This window comes from Orbicella franksi, chromosome 9, assembly GCF_964199315.1.
Source record: "Orbicella franksi chromosome 9, jaOrbFran1.1, whole genome shotgun sequence".
NCBI classification, from domain to species: Eukaryota; Metazoa; Cnidaria; class Anthozoa; order Scleractinia; family Merulinidae; genus Orbicella; species Orbicella franksi.
In genome coordinates this window covers 30,667,355-30,687,653 of record NC_138153.1, presented here as the reverse complement: position 1 = coordinate 30,687,653, position 20,299 = coordinate 30,667,355, and the positions used below count along the sequence as shown (strand labels likewise).

Below are 20,299 nucleotides of genomic sequence, written 5' to 3'. Positions count from 1 at the left end.
ACTGTCGATGAAAAATAGCGATTAGCAAAGGATATAGTAATTCCAGAAACATTTTTCAAGTGTAATACACCATGTGTATTTTGTAATTAAATGTTCTATATTTAATAAACAAGAAGCCTTAAAACTTAACCATTATGATCAGCTTTCCATGTACAAGAGGAAAACCGCGACAAACACGATATTGATATAGGTGAAAACCCGGAGGTTTGGACAACCACGTTCGCAGGCCACTCACCTGTGGAAAGGGCGGGAAAAGACCCTGGCGTCGGCCAGTCACATGACCACCAAACACCCAAACCTCGCTGGTGAACTAAATAATAATATGAATTGCGTAAACAGCGTTCTCTTATGCAAGATGTCGGATCTACGACAAACAGCTGTCCGACATCAATCAGACCATTTGAAGAGAAAACAAGGTTGCTTACATGTAGGGCTTTTCACAAGTTACTCGAGATTTCCCAAAAAGTTGCCTGCAATTTCTCAAAAATTTGCTTAAAAGTTGCTAAAAAAAAAGTCAAAAGTTTCTTTTTGTAACGAGAGCTGCGAAAAGTTGCTCCAAAAGAGCAAAAAACAAAATTTTGTTGCTCTCTTCCTTTAGATCTCATTCTTATTTTATAAGTTGCTCGAAATACAAGAAGTTACCAAAAAGTTGTGAAAAGCCCTATTTACATTGTTCTGTCATCTGTGATAAAAAAACCAACAAACAAACAAACAAACAGAAAAAATCAGTTTTTCCTTTTAAAGGAGCTGAGTAAAGGTAGTGTGAGTAATGTTGTTCACATACAAAATTACCTTTAAATTGAAGGAAACACGAAAATCGTAGTTTACTTAGATAGAAAAACACCAAAAAGATAATAATAAGCTCCGGCATAGAGGAACAAGGATGGTTAAGGATGGAAAAGATTAACACGAATTACAAACGACGAACTTGAAAAGTTTAGGCTCACCTTTTCAAGATGCGCAAACCTCAACGTAGCTCCTTTAACACGCTAATACGTCACACCTTGCACGCAACACGCCGCACACCACACGAAAAAAATCACACACCACGCGAAAAGCATTACATGCCACACGCATCAACAACTATGCTGTTGCTTCAAGCTGAACATTTCCGGAGTAAATGAGTCTTAAATTTATGTCACACCCTTTTATGATACAGCGCCTAATCAGGAATAAACTCAAAGGTTGGTCCTGCGTTCGGCCCTACTGTTGGGTCTCCATCTTGTTCCAGTGGTGTGCGGACAAGCCTCTTCAGATGCCTGTCTATAGAAAACATTAATCCCACTGCATCACCGAATTTTTCTGGGTGGCCATTAAACGCTACATCTAGGGATCTGAGGAGGTTTGTGTAAAGCCTGTTGAATTCTCTGTTCAAGACGTCTGCTTGAGAGCCTGGTACGAACTTTCTCAGGCGGGGATTATTGACCATGGGCCACACACCATCCGGATCAAAGAAAATGTCAGATCCATTGAAGAAATACTCCCCCTGACAGACCTAAAAATGAACAATAATTAAGAAAAGGTTTTAACTGAAGATGATTTTACTGAAGAGTAAGATAACAGTCTACATACGAGCCAAGTGGCCCACCAGGCTGGCGCGTATCTCCAGTTTCTGTAGCATGAAGCGACCAGGAGTATTTCTACTCCCCCCTGGATGGGATGCTAGTCCATCGCAAAGCTACCCCCAGCATTAAATTCACCGGTATTCATTAATACACCTGGGTGGAGAGATGCACTGTGAGAGTTAAGTGTCTTGCCCAAGAACACTACACAATGTTCCCGGCCGGGGCTTGAACCCAGACCGCTCTATCCGGAGACGAGCACACTAACCACGAGGCGACCGTGATGGTTGACGATGGTTGGGAGCCAATTAAGTGTCGGTAATTACAAAGCTTTATTATATACAAATTTCCCAATTATCGTTATGTCATCACAAAGGGTTATGAATGATTACTGATTAGTCGTGACGATCACGTGACGGTCCCGTGATTGCCAAGAAGAGTATGAAGGTGACAACCGTCAAGGGTTTTACCAACGCTCTGATTTTGAAAACGAAAGACCATTTCATCAATCTGAATCGTCCAATTCGTAACCAAAGTGCTTAGACCTAATCTTACAGGCCTGGAAGTTTCTTTTTCGTTGGTGAGTCGTAGCGGGGGAGGGGGTGTTTCTTCGTGCCTCAGCCCGGTTTATCTCCAAAAGTATCGCCTCAATAACAATCTAAATTACATGGAATGTAAAGCATCCAAACAAAGATGGGCAAGGGAGATGCCGATTTCAAGTGGTTTTGGATTTGTAGATTATTGCATTAGTTTCTGTAACCTATACCGGTGGTGTTGAACTTTTAAAAGTCATTTACAAAGATCTGAATTAAAAAAAATGCTAACCTTGAAGAACTGCATGGACCCAGAATACGAATCACTGCTTATGTTGTAAACCTTTATCTTATGCCTTTCAACAATGGACTTGAACAGGAAGTAATGGGATAGATCACCTTTGTTGTTTGACCAGTCCAGTGGATTACAAGGTGAGCTCCCTTCCCCCTCCGTGATAATCTCTTCGATGGCTCGCTTTGCACTTTCGAAATCGGTTACAGCGAATAATCTTCCATAACGGCCAAAGTGAAAATCAAATGATAGTTGCTTGGACTTATCTCCGGAGAATATGGTCTGGTTTGTACCATTGTTAGTCAAAAAGGTCAAAGCATTTAGAATGTGTTCGTAGAATTCCCCTATTGTGTTGTAGTGTTTGTGAAATATTGGCTTTGTCAGCTCTCCAGGGTAGCTGTGGCCCCCCTTCATCTGGAAAGAACCAAACAAGACAGATTAGTGATTGCATTGTTTTATTTGCTGTTGTTGTTCTCAGACGCTGCTGCGTTTTCCAGTTGTTGTTTTTTTTGCATGCGTTAGTGTTTTTTGTCTTGCAGGAATCATTAAAATTATTAACGCGTTCAGTGCTAGCGTTGCTCTCTTGCGTTATGCCTACTTGCGTTATGCTTACTTGCGTTATGCCTAGTAGCGTTATGCATACTTGCGTTATGCCTCGCTGCGTAATGCCTACTAGCATTATGCCTCTTTGCGTAATGGCTCCTTGTGTTAGGCCTCTTTTCGTCATGCCTGCTTACGCTATGCCTACTTGCGTTACGCCTTCTTGTTTTATACCTCTTTCGTTATGTCTGCTTGCGTTATGCCTACTTACGTTACACCTACTTGCTTTATACCTCTTTGCCTTATGCCTCTTTACGTTACGCCTACTTGGTTTATACCCCTATGCGTTATGCCTGCTTGCGTTATGCCTACCTGCGTTACGCGTACTTGCTTCATACCTCTTTGCGTTATTCCTCTTTGCGTTACGACTATTCGCAGAATCAGCTTGTTGCCATTCGGCTTTGGCATGAAGCATTCATAATTGCGATGATTTTATTTCAGTTACTGAGTATTGAAGTTTCTCATAGATATACCTCCATACATACCTTTTGCGACGGAATATGTCCACATTTCTTTACGTCCTTCCTAGAAGAGTGTTCTGAAAAGACAGATAAGAGAAGGTCTTTCAAATATAAAAGTTATTTCTTATGTTGTTTTTTTTTCCCACAGAATCGAATTAATAAACCATTCTTACTTTTCATTTGCCATCAAGTTTTTTGTAAGTTTTAAAAGTAAAACGTTTCTCGCAGCTGTTATTTCACTGCAATGCATTCAAGTGACCAAAATTTTTTTAACTGACTTATTTCCTCGGGGGTCTCCATATATGCGCTACCAATCAGGCCAGCCTCTTCCCTCAGAGGAAAAGCTGAGGGACCAGTTGATGAGTTGATGGCCAACTCCATATTCCTAGACCTCACTGAACCTCGCTATGACGTGTTACTGGTATTCGGAGTGTTCTCAAGTGTTTATTGTATGAGCCAGTTTTCTTTTCAAAATTCCTTACCTGCAACAGATAAGAACCAACCCTGGTACCAGGCCATCATTCTTTCAAACCAACCGATTTGATCTGTGATTACATTATGAAACGTACTATTTTAAAGCATTGTAAATTGCTACGAGTAAAGCAGAGCAATCCAAAATCTACATTGAAAATTACTTTATTCTTCTATTTGTCAGTTTTAAGTCATTCGATGTATTGCTTTTTACAGACGAGCTCTACAGCAAAATGTAAAGAAATAAAAAGTTCTTGATATAGCCCTGGAGAGTACAGCAAGTACCTTATAACACGTGCACAGTTGCGATAAGGTAATCAAGAGTTACTTTGCGGTTAACCAACTAACCTTTTGTTTTATACTGCCCTGTAACCTTAAGGGGTTGCTGTTGACCAGCTCCGGGGGTGATGGCCTCCTCCGAATCATGTGCTTCAGATCTCTCAGCGTATGTATCATCAAAATCTGCTGTGACAGAAGGTTGTTCAATTGCCATAAAGATGTCGGCAATGAGGGCAACGGAGCACTTTTCTATAGGGACTTGTAATTGTGGCATTAATCCACCGGGAAGCCGGGTGGGATAGAGAGGTATAAAGTTTTCAGAAAACAGCACGGGTTCTCCACCGACTGCGTTCAAGAGGTTCGCAGCAAGGGCCAAATGCAACATTTCTTGAATAAGGATCTGTCCGAAGATATCTTGTACTTCGGTATTGTAATTATCTTTGATGGTAGCCAGCGCTGTGAGGTAAGTTGGTATAGTGGCATGCTCGATTTCTAAGGCAGTCTGAAGGTGTTGCCGTAACCGATGAAGTGTAAAATCGTGTTTTTCGTCTCCGGGGCAAGGACGGTCTAGCCATTTCAAGATCATGTCACGTTTATCTCTCGATAAGTCGCGCGTCACAGGCATGTGATTTGGGTGGGAAATTGGGAGTCGCATCGTCATATTGATGTGAAAAAGGTGTTTTGTAACTTCATAGTAGTTTCCAAGATCGACATAGTTGAATGTCATCACGGGGTACAAATTGGCGTACTTTTTGAAAATGGGATACACATCTTCATTCCACGTTGGAGGATCTCGGTAGTTATGAACGTCAAAAACTCGAATAATAAAATACGAGTTGAGAAGGTTCAGGAAATTGCTTCCATTGCAAGTCTGTTCAGGGTCGATTGGATTACTCACTGCCCAGTAGAGGTATGGATACAGCTGACCATCTATGAATTTCCTTGGATTTGAAGGATCAGGGGCGTTGAATGATATGGTGGCCAATCCTGATTGGTTGGTTGTAATGTCCTGAGTAGGGAAAGGAAGTGGCTCTGTTGCAATTAGAGGTCCACCATATTCATAAAATATGTGCGGGCAGACAAATGACGTTATATGGATCACCGTTCCGGCCGATGGGAGTCCAAATTTCGTCACCAGAAATGATATCTCAACATCTTCGCCTGGTTCAGCTCTCAACACCCACGGTGTAAAGGGATGAACTTGAATTCCATCCTTTGCCTCAGAAAACAAGATCCTTTTACATTGTACTGCCGGCCATGTTCCTTCGACCTGAGTAGAAATGACACAAATGACAATAACGTTATTACAGTCAGTGCTGTTGCCTGAACAGAAGATGTCCCCTGTTGTAGTTTCTTTTCTGACAGCACCGGCTTTCTGACAGCATTTTCGCTATGAACTGCCTGTAAGACATTGGTGCACTAGCGTAAATGTGAATGTAAAAAAGCGATATTGCAGAAGAACGTGTTCTTAATTGTATTTATTGTATGGTAAGGTAAAGTCTGCATATAAGCCACGTGGCCCTTCAGGCCAAAGCTTATCCTGGTTTCTGTAGCATGAGGGGACTAGGAGTATTTCTACTCCCCCCTGGATGGGATGCTAGTCCATCCCAGGGTGACCCCCAGCATTAAATTCACCGGTACTCATTTATACACCTGGGTGGAGTGAGACACTGTGAGAGTAAAGTGCCTTGCCCAAGAAAATCATAACACAATGTCTCAGGCCAGGGCTTGAACCCGTACCGCTCGATACGGAGACTCGCGCAATAACCATGAGGCCACGGCGCCTCCACAATGTATACCTTAAACAAAATTTTCAAAACTGATTAGTTCTTGATACGGTTTCTTCATTTTTCCCCTGACAAAATTACCAATGGACTTTGTTAGATGTCAATTTTGTCAGAGTATCCAGTAATGAAGAGAGATAATGATTTTCTTGGCAAAAATTAGTAAGCTCCACGTTTCCTAAATTTATCCGGCAAATGTTGTTATAGCAATAGAAAGTTTCTCCTTAATTTACCTCTGCTATAACAAGGGGTGTATTCTCAAGTCTTTTTATTTCCTCGTCTGATAAAACCCCGATTGGCGGAAACGAGTGCACACCGGCGGAGTTTTTATACCAGTTCTCTATACGGTAAAGAACCATGCCAAGCGTCTGCAGATCATCAGTGCAGGAGACAGGCTTGTTACCATCAGCCAGCGCTCTTGGTACTGCCACAAGTAGCTGGCCTATAAAGGTCACGTTGTGGCTTCCGTTTTTCATGATAGGCAGGCTATTCCCAAAATCAACAGTCAATTTTTTGTCTTGCTTGTTTAACACAAAGGGGGCGTCTTGGAGACCCTCCATTTGTGCTTTCAGCATTCTTTCACCAGGTGAAAACGGCGGGGATTGAGGAGTAGCCAGACCAATCGTACCTGTCAATTAATCAATCAAGCAAGCAAGCAAGCAATCAATCAAGCAATCAATTAATAAATTAATCAATCAAGCATGCAAGCGATCGAGCGATCGATCAGCCAGTCAGTCATTCCGTCAGGCAGTAGTCAGTCAGTTTGACTGTTAGTCAGTCAGTCAGTCAGTCAGTCAGTCTGTGTGTCTGTCAGTCAGTCAGTCAGTTAGTAAGTCAGTCTCAACGCTCTGACCTCATCAGCAAAGTCTATTTTGGAAATTCAAGGAATCAGTATCAAAAGGATCGATTTTTCGATTTACTCTACTCCTAACAGTCTGGATCCGCCATTAGATTCGCATTCATATCAAACACCATAGATCGATTACACCAACTGCTTGTATGAACTTCTGTGTCAAGGGAATAACATCAATCTAGGGTGGTTACAAACGAGCATACAACTGAAACTTATTCTACGACTGATAACTTACCAGTTATTCGTCCCCAGCCAAAATATGGTTCTTGTGGGACCTCATTGAATGAATCCATGTTGAATCGAATAGATAGCTTTCCACTGGTCTTCATAGCTTTATCCTTTAACTCCCGCAAAAGTTTTGACTTGTTTGTATTGGTCTCATTCCAATTGATGTTTGTCAACAGTGACTGCCCCGCTGCCGCTTGGTCTTCATCACCGCCCGATGAATTGGCTGTCTTCACCCAACGATACTGGAACGGAGCAGGTTGAAAATCTGCTGAAAAATATTCACCAACAAGAATCCTCCAGCCCCAGATTTCTGCAAACTTGTGCGCTTGTGGATCCAGGTCAACAAGCTTTGCTGGGACTCTCGTGCCCCCTCCTGTGTGAGTTAATTAATAACGAGCAGGTATGATAAAAATATACTAATGGACATTTTCATTTGTAGCATTCTGATGGACATGTTTATATAACTTAAGACTTTTCCTTACGAACATATTTTTGTACTATGTGCGTCTTGGCCCTAACAGAGAAAAAATGTCGTCTAAATCCTGGGATAATCTTTCAATGCAGATATTGCAGCGTTGTAGTGTTGCAAGTGTGAGGTCAAGATGGCTGGATATTGGCCATTTTTTGCATGTTTATGGGCAGAGACAGAGTCGAGGCCCATAGCTATCAGGGAAATTTTTCCTGCGAGACAGAGAGGGTAGTACCGTTTAGTACCGCGGGCAAGATAGCGCCATCACGCCCGCTCGAGTAGCCAATAACAGCGTAGTAATTGGTTCATCTTGCCCGCTCACGGATTGCGGCTAGCCATTTAATAATTACCTGTAATGCCAGCCTCACAAAGCGGCTCGTCAGGTAGATTTCCCACACACCGATAGTCAGAGTAACACACATGGGTCACCTCAGCTTCTACAGTCCACTCCCCACTCCCCATAGGATTCCAGTTGTCAGCACTTGGTTGTGTCTCGCTTGGAGCGATTTCCTCCGGGTTGAACAGATTTGGGAAATTGTTCAGTGTCGGTGTGTCTGCGCGAAATCTCCCAGCAAAATGAAAATGGGGATAGTGCAGGTACGTTAAATGATCTGTTAAATCGAAAAAGAAACAAATAAAAACAAAAACATATGTGGCATCGCGGATTAAAAATCAGGTTATAAGATGACTGAAAGAAGTTAAAATCTTGATTGATATAAATGGTGGAGAACTCGTATTATTTCAGCTCATCTTTTACTAAATGATGTTGTTTGTCATGTCAGTTATACTTTGCTTAAAAACACTGTCCGTATAAAATTTCTGTTCACAGTTTACACACTTTCACCTGTAAAACGTTTTGTAAAGAATAACACTTCACTTTTGAATATGCTCAGTTGTTTGGCCTGAGGGGCACCTTAGTTAGACTTCAATCAGTCTCTGTTTTGCTCGGAGATCTACTGAGGGCAGGCAAATGCAAGCGAAAAAGCAGTGAAAAGCGACGAGCCGCGAGTCGTCTTCTGACGCCCTTGCTACTCGCGGCTTCGTCGCTACGCGCTAGCCTTTGCTTGTTCGTTTGTTCTTCCCTCGCGGATCTACGAGTAAAAGAGAGACTGCTCGCAGCCTGACCTTAGTGTAGATTATCATGGCTAAAAGAAATTGCTACTAATTAGAGTTAACACAACTCCATCAAGGATATTCAATTGATATGAATCACTGCATGGAGCTCTACAGCTTTTTATTTGCCTCAACTTTCCACTAGGCTCGATTTCCGCCGCTTTCTCGAGTCCGGTCTACGTTCCTCCCCGAGAAGAGACGGCTGGACGCGTGAGCGGCAAAGCATGTCTGTGACGTAACTTCATAATGTACTTCTTGCGGTGCTTCAGGTGGCCGGAAATGTCATCTGATGACAATCATAGGCAGGCCCACATGACGCTTACGGCTCGTAAAATTTGTGGCGTTTTCGCCACTTCTTTTAACTTTGGCCCTCCAACCTATTTTGTTTCACATTATTGTTGCGGAAGGGCATTACATGCTGTGTTCTATAGAAGAGTGTTTTTTTTTTTTTTAAAGTATTGCAGAGCTGTTTGATTTTTTTTTTCTTTCTAATTTAACTCGTTTTTGTTATGTCCCCGTATTAGTAGGGGAGTTTTTCCCCAGCTAGGTGGTTGATGACATTCTTAATAAAGTTTCTATCTATCTATCTATCTATTATGCTGTAGCAACTGTCATGTCAAAGGTCACACATATTGCTGTGCAAGGTGTTGACACCAGGTTTATGTTTTGCTAGTTCGGTTTACTTTGGCTCATTTAAAAATTTAATTTTGTCTGGCGTCTTCTCCAGAGACTGGTGTTTCTTCTCTTCAAGAAGACTAAGGTACACATCAATTTGACTGAGTTTCTTGTTTCTTGAAATCGATGTTTGCGTTTATCCCTCCCTTTGTTTACTTTGTTCGTTATCTCATATTCTGGCACCACATGATTCAAATATAGATGCTAACGTATAAGTCTGTTGACTATTTTGCGTGTTGTATATGCCACTATGCTTTACATCAGGCAAGGTTTCATCAGTTGACGGTATTTGGTTAAATATCCCGCTAATGCGATCGCACTTCATATCGCACAACTCCTTTGCTACTGCGAGAAAGCTAATTTATGCAGCCTGCTCGATTCAGGCAGGCAGATTTCTTATTGGTTGAAATTAATAATGCCAAGTCCACGAGTCCAGCCGTGAGTTCGGGGGAGGAGCGCGGGCTCTTTTCCCGAACAGCGGCTGGTAATCGAGCCTACTTTCCACAAGCTATTAGAAAATGTAATCCGCTAAAAACACTTTGATCCTTTGCTGATAAGTTTATTGTCATTAATTACTTAACAGCAACACTTGGAATATTTTGGTAATTGGTACTCTATCATTCTGTCAATATGGTATTTTCTTTATTTGCATTTACTTAAGGGCAAAGTGCACTGAATCATGATGAAGGGTGCGGCTTTCGAATTTATTAACCATCAAGAACACAAATGAAACTCAAATGTATACTAATAACTTGTTACTATGTAGCAATCTCATTGCTAATTCTTACTGACAAAGTAGTAGCGATTTGATTTACGGTGTACGAAAAAATAAACATGTTAATGAGGAAGGTAGTGGATAAACAGGCTTCTGTTTACGGTCACTGCTCAAAAACAGGAAGACTAAAGATTTTTCCTGTTTGAGTCCGAGTGCACAACAGACAAACTTTTATCTCAGCAACACTCGCAACTTATCGACTTTTATTCTTCACCGATCCTAAATGATCATCCCCATTAAATTAACCAAGTTTGATAGGAATAAAGCAACGTTCAAATGGGTTGTGCATGGCTTGCCTAAGCCCAGTGGAACATACCTTCCAATTTTCCTTGATCATCCGGATGCGCTCCTTCACAGAACTGTAGTGATGCTTGCATGAACACGAGAGACATAAGAAGAACCAACATCTTTGGTCCACTTTGCGAGGAAACCAGATCAGTGATCTTGAGCTGGTTAAAACGGTTAACTGTTTGCAAACGTGCTAAACTCCCGGAGCTCCAAAGCAGACAGCAAAGCTACAAAGCAAGTGAACCTGAAAGTGAACGCAGACGTTCTATTATGTCAACGGAAAGCGTTTTGCTCGTGATTGGCTCAACGTTACCTCTTTATCGTTTTTTTTTTTTGTTTTTTTTTGTTTTTTTTCCTCAAACAGGCCTAGGTATCCCGTATCCCCGGGGGTGCTCCCAGCATTAAATCCAATTTTCAAAATTAGCAATTTTCCTACTTGATATTCCGGGATATCCGATCTAAATATCTCGATCACATCTTAATTTTTAATCCCTAACATGGCCTCCAAATGTTTGAAGGGTGAATAACGCTATCAACTGGATAACACGTAGCCTGTGTTCCTCCCCGAAAGAAATATTGGAGTTGTGTTGAAAAAATCGTGTTCAAGGTCTCCTGATTTTTCCTGGAATGCGCATTGCATCCCACGGCGCGACGAGGACTGGTGATGATGGATGGAAAATGATCTGATTGGTTGATCGATCGTGAATTGTTGACCTCACCACATTGCGTTTTATCGGTAGCACTGACAAATATCTTATGTGAGATCTGGAATTAGAATTCTCAAGTTTCAAAGCTAATCAGCATTTTACGGCGACAAAATTATTCCGTTCAACGGTCATTAACTTTGTCATGAAAAGATCACGTGCAGTGCACAAGGGTTTTTGTTAGTCTCCGAGATTCACATCAGCTGTTATTTTTAATCTATGGACGATTTATAAATTTAGGCAAGGATTAGGATTATAAATGGCAACACAGTCGCTCTCACCGATTATTTCTTTCTGGGAGGGCCGGCGGTTGTGAAACGGGCTAGATATAGTGTAATAAATAAATGAATAAAACGGGCTGATTTCTACAGACAGTCTGTCATCTCCCACCCCTCCCTTATCAAACCGTAATCTGCCGCGGGAAAGTTGGGGCCAAGAAACGAGAACGCCTGACTCTTTTCGCCAATACATGTACGTGTATCTTTAGAAGTGGATAATTGTCGAACGGGCGGTGGAGAAAGCTGAGGTTATTTCAGTAAAAGCCGAAAGTCTTCAAATATAAATGGCAGCAAACAAGCGTCTTTCGGCAGTGTCAAGTCATTTACATCCGAGTTTATCACATGGCGAGAAATATCGACGATGTCTCGTGGAAGATTTACGAAAGGTCAGTAGTGATTCCTTCAGTAAACTTCCTGTAACCGTATAAGAAAATAAAATAAAGATATAAGTTTATAGCCGCATTTTTATTAGAACAATATGTGCCCTGAAAAGAAAAAAATAGCTTTGTTTCATTGCGTTTTATTTTTCTTTTCTGTTTTCTATATGGCGTAATAGGGACCGTTTTATAAAACATAAAAACAAAAAGAATATTATATAAACAAAAGACCTCAATATGATCACGGTTTTGGACGCCATCTTGAAGGGTTGGCAACACGGGTTATTTACATGGGAATCGACTGTAATTAAGCTTAATTTTCTTAAATACTGAATTCCATACAATCTATTAATAGCAAAGTTAAGATACTGGACAAAGGAAGGATGTAGCTGTGCTGTAAAGCGTTCAGTGGCGTTTTAATTCAGTTTTCCATACATTTGTATATAAATTTTTACGTGGCTTTACAAGTTCGCGAAAAATAATAATAAAAAAAATATGTAAAAAATGTAAAATAAAACTCAAAGACAAAATGTTTATTGAAAACTCAAAATGTCATTAGATGCTTTCTAGCTTAGTCTCATATTTCAAACTTGGTTTTAATCCTTTACCTATTATCTAAAGGTTGCTGTTCATAAGTTGTTCAGAATTCATTTTTTAAGAAAACTTTTGCCAGTGGGTTCTCATTCAAACGCTGTTATTTCTGATGCTGCTGCCTACCATTAAGATGGCTTCAAAAAACAATGTGATAAGATCTATTATAACTTTCAGCAGATGTCTACAAATCTTATGAGTTATTTGTTGTTATACTGTGCTAAATTACATCTGAAATTATCCACCTCATATTATGCAATTTTACAAACATTTACCTATTAAATTTGTATCCCTGCAATGATGCAAGTTGACCTATCTATGATTTGAACAAATCTAGACTTTTTGCCACGTGTGGTTCTCAGGAAGTGGAAATGAGTGGGCCAAAAAGCTGACCATGATATTTTCAGAAGTGCATCTTGGCTTTTTTTCTGGTTAACTTTTGTGTGAGGATCCAGTAGTTTTACTTTTCAAGATTTTTGAAAACCTTTTTAAACAACTGATCCATGTTAATCTCCATAACAGGGGTCTTTTGTAATATATCAGATAAATTTTGAGAAACAAAGTTAAATCCTTTTTTCGTTTTATTCTTTATTTCAAACAATAACTTTTTTGTAGCATGGAGTTAATGACGTAGAGTTATCTGGTCCCCCGCCATGTCATGAAGTGGAGTATCAGACTCTTCTCACCCCAGAAGCACTGATGTTTGTTGTTGAACTTGTGAAGCAGTTTGATAAGAGTGTGGAACAGGTATATATCATGACTATTATGATACCTGCACAGTTATTTTGTGAATAATTTTTTTTCAGACATGAGACACAGTGTTTATATATCACTTTGTATATCTGACGATAACTTGCAAGTATTAAGTTTTGCTTCTAAAATTGGAACCATCTTGTCTGAAACAATGAATATCGAGTGGGAATGCATACTTCCAGGCAGACCTTTATGAATACTAGTTATGTTGTGTGGTTCCAGAAAATTTCCATATCCCACCCCAGGGACTAGGAGGATTACAACTGAAAATTCTAAGAAGTAGGGGATCTCAAAAGTCAAAATTGTTAGATAAATGTGAACCAAAACTGGAATTTTCAGAGGAAAGGGGGAGAGGGGGTAAGCCAAACATGCTTCCGTGGGAGGGGTACAGATATTTTCTTTAACAACACACTATATCTCAGTTGAATATTTATTTTCCATTTACATAATTTTCTCAATTTATGCTGCAGATGCTAAGATATCGAACCATAAGGAAACTGCAACTAAATGACCTGGATGAACTGCCATTCTTCCAGCCACAAAGTGCAGAAGTTCGGGATAAAACCTGGAAGGTGTTGCCTGTCCCACCCAGACTGCAGTGCAGGATAGTAGATCTTGGAGACATCTCTCCTGCCAATACAGAACTCTTTATGAAGGCACTTAATTCACCAGCTTGTGGCATACAGGTATAAGGCCACAACCTTGTGAACTGTTTCTCGGAGCCAATGTGAAGTCACAAATAAGTCATTCTTTAAGATCTACTATTTTTTAACTTTAACACTTTTTGTCTCTTGAGAACACTTTTGGAAGTTTTCAATTTATTAGTGGTGACAAGTACGTACAGTGTAAGTGAGTGAGGGATAGAGAGGGGGGTACAGTGAAGTATTGTCATTTAGATTGTTAGCTTCCTTTCAGGCTGATCTTGATGATGGCCATTGTCCTTCCTGGTCAAATCAGTTGAGAGGACTTTACAACATTTACCAATTTGTACATGGCAGTATGACAGGTCAGGTGCCCTCATGTGTTACTGTTCAGGACAGCTTATCTCTTTTGAACAGGAGCATTTTCCAAAGTGTAAACTAAATTAATTTATAAGGGGTTTAAGGCCATAATGAGAAGCCATTTACAAAATTAGAATAATTTACTGTTCTTTCAAGTGGGGCCTTAAACTAAAGCTGTATTTGATCAAGTTGACCAATGTTCCAAGCTTTTACCAATCCACGGCATTATCAGGGATAGAAAATATTCCGCTGTACATCTACATATAGCATACATGTAATGAGTAATGAGGTAATGGGGTGTGATGTAATGAGAAAACATGCGCACTCCCTAAATGTATCATTTTTTTTAAAATTGTATCTATTTACTACAAATCTGTTTACAGGGGTGTGAATAGGCCACGTTCGATATATCAATCTTCTAACATGGCTCCCAGGCTTTCAGGACAAACTTCCATATCGTGTGGTGTTTTCTATGTATCCAAGTTTCTTTTGGGAATTGGGAGAAAAAAGAAACTTAACTAAAATTGTCAATTTTCACCCGAAAGCCTTGGAGCCATGTTAGAATATTGACATATCAAATGTGGCCTATTTACATAACTATTTATTTACAGGAGTTCCATCAATGTCTAATGCTCCAGTAATCATGTTTCGACCCAGGGCATGGAACATGTTGGAATTCAATATGATGGTTAGAACTCTTAATCTGTAGAAACTGAGTGGTAATTAATGGACATTCATTTCTGCTTGTAAAATAAAAACCCCTGATATTCACAGCCTCTATTACTTTCTTTGATTACCTGATATACATGAAGAGCATGCAAAACATTTTTTTCTATTTGAAATAAGCATACGGGAAGGGGTGGGGAAGGAGTAGAAACAGGAAAAGTCCTGGAGAAATTGCCTATTTCCCCATCCTCTCACTCTTATTGCATCCCTTTATGTCTCCCTCCCCCCCCCCCCCCCCCCACAACCTTTTAATGAAAGTTTTCTTCTTCTAAATTTCTTCACAGGTTGGAGGAAGAGTCATTCCTGGCCCACTGTTTGACTTTGGTCTTCACATGTTTCACAACAGCAAACTTATGATGACAGAAGGAAATGGTCCTTTCTTCTACTTACCGAAGGTATGGGTCAGTTTTTTTTCAAGGCTTAATAGAGAATTTAAAATTACTCTTGACTAACTTGCAGTAAAGGCAAATCAGTGACTAATGGTCAAGTCTGCATACGAGCCAATTAGAGACCCGTCAGGGTAGCGCTTATCTCCGGTTTCTGTAGCATGAAGTGACTAGGAGTATTTCTACTCCCCCCTGGATGGGATGCTAGTCCATCACAGGGTTACCCCCAGCATTAAGTTCTCCAGTAACCATTTATACACCTGAGTGGAGAAAGACACTCTGAGAGTGAAGCGTCTTACCCAGTAACACAACACAATGTCCCAGGCCAGGGCTCGAACCTGGACCGCTCAATCAGGAGACGTGCATGCTAACGATGAGCGGTCACGTCTCCCAATCAGTGACTAATGAGGGGTTCTAATTCCCCTGCATGTTTGTCTTGACCCTGGACTGTGTGCTAAACTTTACCTCAAAACTAAAATCAACCATGATTTGGTTTCTGAAACTTTTTCCTGGGCTTTGAAATTTATTACCTGACACCTTTTCAACCTTCTGTTGTTTGTTGTTTTAGCTTGAAGGTTCCAATGAAGTGAAGCTTTGGAATGAGATCTTTGTTTGGACTCAACAAAGGGTACTGAATCTTATAAGCAGTATTTGAGTTGTTTCTACTCTTTTGTCCTGTACTACATTTCTCTGTCAGGTATGTTTAAGGCAGCGTCCACGCTACGCCGGAGAAATTAGAAAACGCAGCTCTTTATTTCTACGGTAAGGCCATACTACTCCGTTACGAAACGGAGCTTTTCGAAAACGCTCTTTAAACTGGAGGAATTTGAAAACGCCGGCTTTGCGTTTTCGTGTGGACGGAAACATTTTGAAAACGAAGATTTTCGGAAACGATGGCGTCATGGTAATCATGTGATTTCCCAGACGGAGTTCTCCTCAAACTTAAATCCAAAATGGCCGGTGATTGCAGCGCTTATTCCTGCGGCCTAGTGTGGACGGAAAGTATTTGATGGGTTTTCACGAGCCTGATGCTAATACCAAGCTTATTGTGTTTTTGCGATTTTGACTAACTGATTTGATAAATATTTGCGTTGATATTTCAGCTTGGTCTGCCTCAGGGATCCATCAAAGCTAGTGTTCTGATAGAAAGTATCTATTGCTCGTTTGAGCTTGATCAAATCCTGTATGAATTGCGGCAGCACTCCGCTGGGTTAAACTGCGGCATGTGGGACTACTCAGCCTCTCTTGTGAGCAACTTTGGTACGAAACCGCAAATAATTGATATCAGTAAAAAAAAGTAGTTGTGCTGGATAGGGTTAATATTTAATTAAGACACGAAGTCAAATAATGCGTACGTCAAGACTATCAGTAAAGAAAGTCATCGTTTCAAAGCGGATAGCTTTAGGGAGAAATTAAAATTTTCATTAAATCATTATTTACATGTATGTAACAGGTGCACTAATTAAACGGACGCCAGGTGAACCGCAAGACAATGTGGTTTAAATATTACCGTTAGGGTGTTTCTACTGTGAGAGGATCATTTTCAGAAAGTTCAGGGAGAACGTTTGGAAAAAATAGAAAACCTCCTCCTGCAAATCGGATTCACACAGACTTATATTCATTGGAAACCACGACGGCAACGCCCAGGTCAACGTCGATTAAAAAAATGATTTTATATTTTACCTACCAATCTCGCGGTACCCTAAAATCATTTACTTTGTTTATCACTGTCAAAGCTATCACGAAACTAAATCTAGGACACATCGATAAATTCGTAATAAAAATTTAAAAAATTAGCCGTCGTGGTTCACGTTCTCCAGACAACGCAGAATTTGGTCATTTCTCGTATTTCCTTTGCAGGACACCGTCCAGATTTCATTTTGCCTGATCGTAAGAAGTACGTTTCCATGGATAAGCAATATCTCAAGAGTTACATGGACCTGGTTATCAAGGTAATAAGCAACTTATCCTGCAGAACAAGGAGTAGCGGAGACGGAGTGCGGTATCCAAGCGCGTGGAGCGTAAAAGCGAGCGCTCGTTCACGCGTTCCGCACGCGTGCTTGTATATAACGCAGTTTGGCCCCGCTAATCCGCCTGTTCTACATGCTTTAAGTAATTCTCCATTTACGGGTTATTTATACTATGATACGTCACGTCTCGCAGCTAGTGAGAAAATTACTTAGCACGGCAATACAACCAACACTTCACATTTCATGTTGAGACAATCACGGCTCAGGAAGAAGAATAGTTTGCTACCGTCACGCACGATGCCATTCTGATTCTATTTCCTGTTGTTCAGACATGCCACGCGCGGGGCTGTCACGCCACTGGTGGAATGGCGGCAGTTGTGTTACCAAAGAATAATCTGCAGCTCCGACAGCAAATCACTGGCAATGTTTGCAGGTAAGAATGTGCCTTCAAAACCCTTTCATAGCTGTGGCTGTTAGGCCAGGTTGCTAGGGGTCGCTGTCTTGAGGGAAAAAAAAAACTGTTTTGTAGTATTTACAGTTAGTCAAAGCCTGTGCTTTACCTCACCCACCGTTTTGCTTTTTTAGAGCAAAATTGAAAGAAATCAAGGCAGGAGCAGACGGGTTTCTGGTTTTTGATCCAGATCTTGTGCAGCCTTTGAACCAGGTTAGTAATTATCACTTCACACTCGTAGACAAGCCAAAATATGTTTTGACATCATAAAAAGTTCTTTTAGCCACCATTCAACCTTTCATTGTAGTTCCTTTTGTTCTGATCGCTTAAGTAAATCAGGAATTGTTAACGAAGAAAGAGGTCATTAATTCGCACTAGACTGTTATTTCAAAGCTTATCATGTGCCTTTTTTCTCCCAAACCTTTGACACTGTTTTCATGCTTTAGAATTTCTATATTGGACACAATATAGCTTTTCTCTCATGTAACTATTTTATTTTAGTTCTTTCGTTCAAATGAGTAAATCGAAACTTTCTTTCAGATAACGTAGGAACTTTGTTAGAGCTTAAAGAACTTGGTTTGGTTTGTTTATTTATTTATTTATTTTTTTCAGCTGTGGGATTCAGAAGTTACTTCAAATAACCAACTTCAAGTAAGCCGGTCTGACGTGTTTGTCTCGAGAAAAGATCTCCTCCATCTTCCACAAGTAAGCATAACTAGCTACTGCTGTTATCATTTAAGTATTCTAAACGGCAGGTAATAAAGCTTGCAATTGCCGATCTCTTTATATATATATATATATATATATATATATATATATATATATATATATATATATATATATATATATATATATATATATTTTTAGCGTGGATTTACTTTACAAGGATTGCAGAATAACATCACTGTTGGAATGAAGTTCATAGATGCTTGGCTCAGAGGTAAGTGTGCATCAGAGTTGTTCCTAAGCAACGTAACGCTTAGTTTATACATTGACCTGACAACCGAATGTTCACGAGTGTTCGCGAGCATTCCACTGGTTAAATTTCTTCACCCGACAAGAGTTCGATTGTAATCAGTGAACATTGTCTTGGCGTTAGTATTCTTAGGAAAGACACTTTGACCGACGGCAACCTTCTGTACCACAAAAAGTCCAACTTGAAGCGAGTCTTATCAATTGTCTTCGCTTGTGTTTTCACAGGGGAGGGTGTGTTTGTGCTGAATGGAGCTGTTGAAGATTCAGCTACGGCCGAGATTTCTAGATCACAGGTATGAACAATGCACGCTTATTATCGCTAATATGGATTGTACTTTTCTTGCCGGGACTGGCGAGGGGTGGAGAAGGAACGAATTCTTGTTTCATTTAATGCTATTCTTTGCTTCACAGGCAAATTATTTTAGCCAATGTAGTATGCATGTTGCCTATAGTTCATATATTGTCGGGCGTTAGCTCTGGCCAACAGACTTCGTTTTGTTTCCAGGTTTGGCAAGCCATTCGCCATCAGTGTGTGTTGGAGGGAGATGGACGTAGAGTGACGAGAGAACTCGTTTCTGATCAAATCAAGCATATCACAGATGAGCTGGTACGGGAGAAAGCTCAAAATGCTGTGGATACAGAGAGGCTCTCGGTGTCTGCTCAGATATTAGAGGAACTCGTTTTAAAACGGGACTTTCCACAGTTTATAACGACGTATCTTTATGAACACCACAAGTTCAGGAATACTGTACAATAATACAATAGTAATGGAACTGCAAGTGTTAGCCGCTTCATTCCCAGGCTCCATGTTATTCTCTTCTTAAAGAGCAGAGACACATGGAGCCTGGGGCATGATGAGAAGTAGGATGTACGTCTGTATACTTTCTTCTCCAAATCAGTCCCACAATTCCATGCGCACGTACGACAAAAGAGCGATGCCTGGGGACAAAGCAGACTTCAAGTCCGATTCTAGAGAAATTTTTAATGGCAGATTTGCACGTTGTCGTCATCTGACTACAACTACCAGAATTCCTTTCGTTTTTTTGTTATTGAAATTTTGAATTCGCAGTGGGATTCAACGAACAATTGCCCTGGTTAGCACAAGAAAGAGAAAAAGTGAAGGATTCTGGTAGTTGTGGTCAAATGACGCCATCGTGCAAATCGTCTATTACGGAGAGGAACAAAACAGAGCGCCTTTTCACTTCACCCACAAGCTGCCAGGAACTTTTCTTATAGACCCTTTACCTAAATTGGACCTACATTTGAGTAACAATACTTTGTACATCCTTAACCTCGTTCTTATGTTTCTAGACAAAGAATTTTTCAAATGAATGCGAGTTTTAGGATGTATAAGTATTGTTATTCAAATTTAGGCGCTATTCATGCAGAGTCTATGTAGAAACCAGAAATATTCCTAGTTAACGAAGGCGGTCAAACTGCCCTGGAGAAAAATCTTTGATTGAAGAGTAAACGCGGTACTCTTTATTTAGTTTTTTTTTTTCTTGTACGACTGTAACATACCGCGCCCTAACATAAGCCCAGGTATCACTCAAAATGATAGCAGAGAGGAACAAATCTACACGGTTGCTATTCTGTGTCTAAGATGAAAAATCGATGTTGCTTATTGTTGACTCAGGAGTTTCTGTCAAGGTAAACTAGAATTTCGACCGACTTTGACAGTATTTTTACATATAAAAACTACAT

At 40.3% G+C, this 20,299-nt stretch overlaps 2 protein-coding genes across 3 annotated transcripts; one reads left to right on the top strand and one right to left on the bottom strand.

The window, feature by feature from the left end:
* Positions 1–60: 60 nt before the first annotated feature.
* LOC145496653 (uncharacterized) lies at positions 61–10,721 on the bottom strand. Of its 2 annotated transcripts, none has more exons than XM_081476374.1 (8): positions 10,412–10,721; positions 7,883–8,143; positions 7,071–7,436; positions 6,216–6,610; positions 4,268–5,468; positions 3,473–3,525; positions 2,388–2,801; positions 61–1,495 (listed from the first exon to the last, which is right to left on the bottom strand). In XM_081476374.1, the coding sequence occupies exons 1-8, from the start codon at positions 10,500–10,502 to the stop codon at positions 1,163–1,165; spliced, it is 3,114 nt and encodes a 1,037-aa protein (XP_081332500.1). In that variant the 5' UTR covers positions 10,503–10,721; the 3' UTR covers positions 61–1,162. The 2 variants fall into 2 exon arrangements, with proteins under 2 accessions (XP_081332500.1, XP_081332501.1); XM_081476375.1 differs by having other exon boundaries at positions 1,382–1,495; positions 2,495–2,801.
* Positions 10,722–11,207: 486 nt separating this feature from the next.
* On the top strand, positions 11,208–19,559 carry LOC145496657 (malate synthase-like). The gene is made up of 15 exons (XM_081476382.1): positions 11,208–11,751; positions 12,949–13,080; positions 13,557–13,772; positions 14,002–14,092; positions 14,699–14,775; positions 15,098–15,208; positions 15,768–15,827; positions 16,303–16,459; positions 17,060–17,151; positions 17,499–17,602; positions 17,755–17,833; positions 18,233–18,325; positions 18,488–18,560; positions 18,821–18,888; positions 19,101–19,559. Exons 1-15 carry the CDS (start codon positions 11,650–11,652, stop codon positions 19,350–19,352), a joined length of 1,707 nt encoding a protein of 568 aa, XP_081332508.1. The 5' UTR covers positions 11,208–11,649; the 3' UTR covers positions 19,353–19,559.
* The last annotated feature ends 740 nt before the right edge of the window (positions 19,560–20,299 follow it).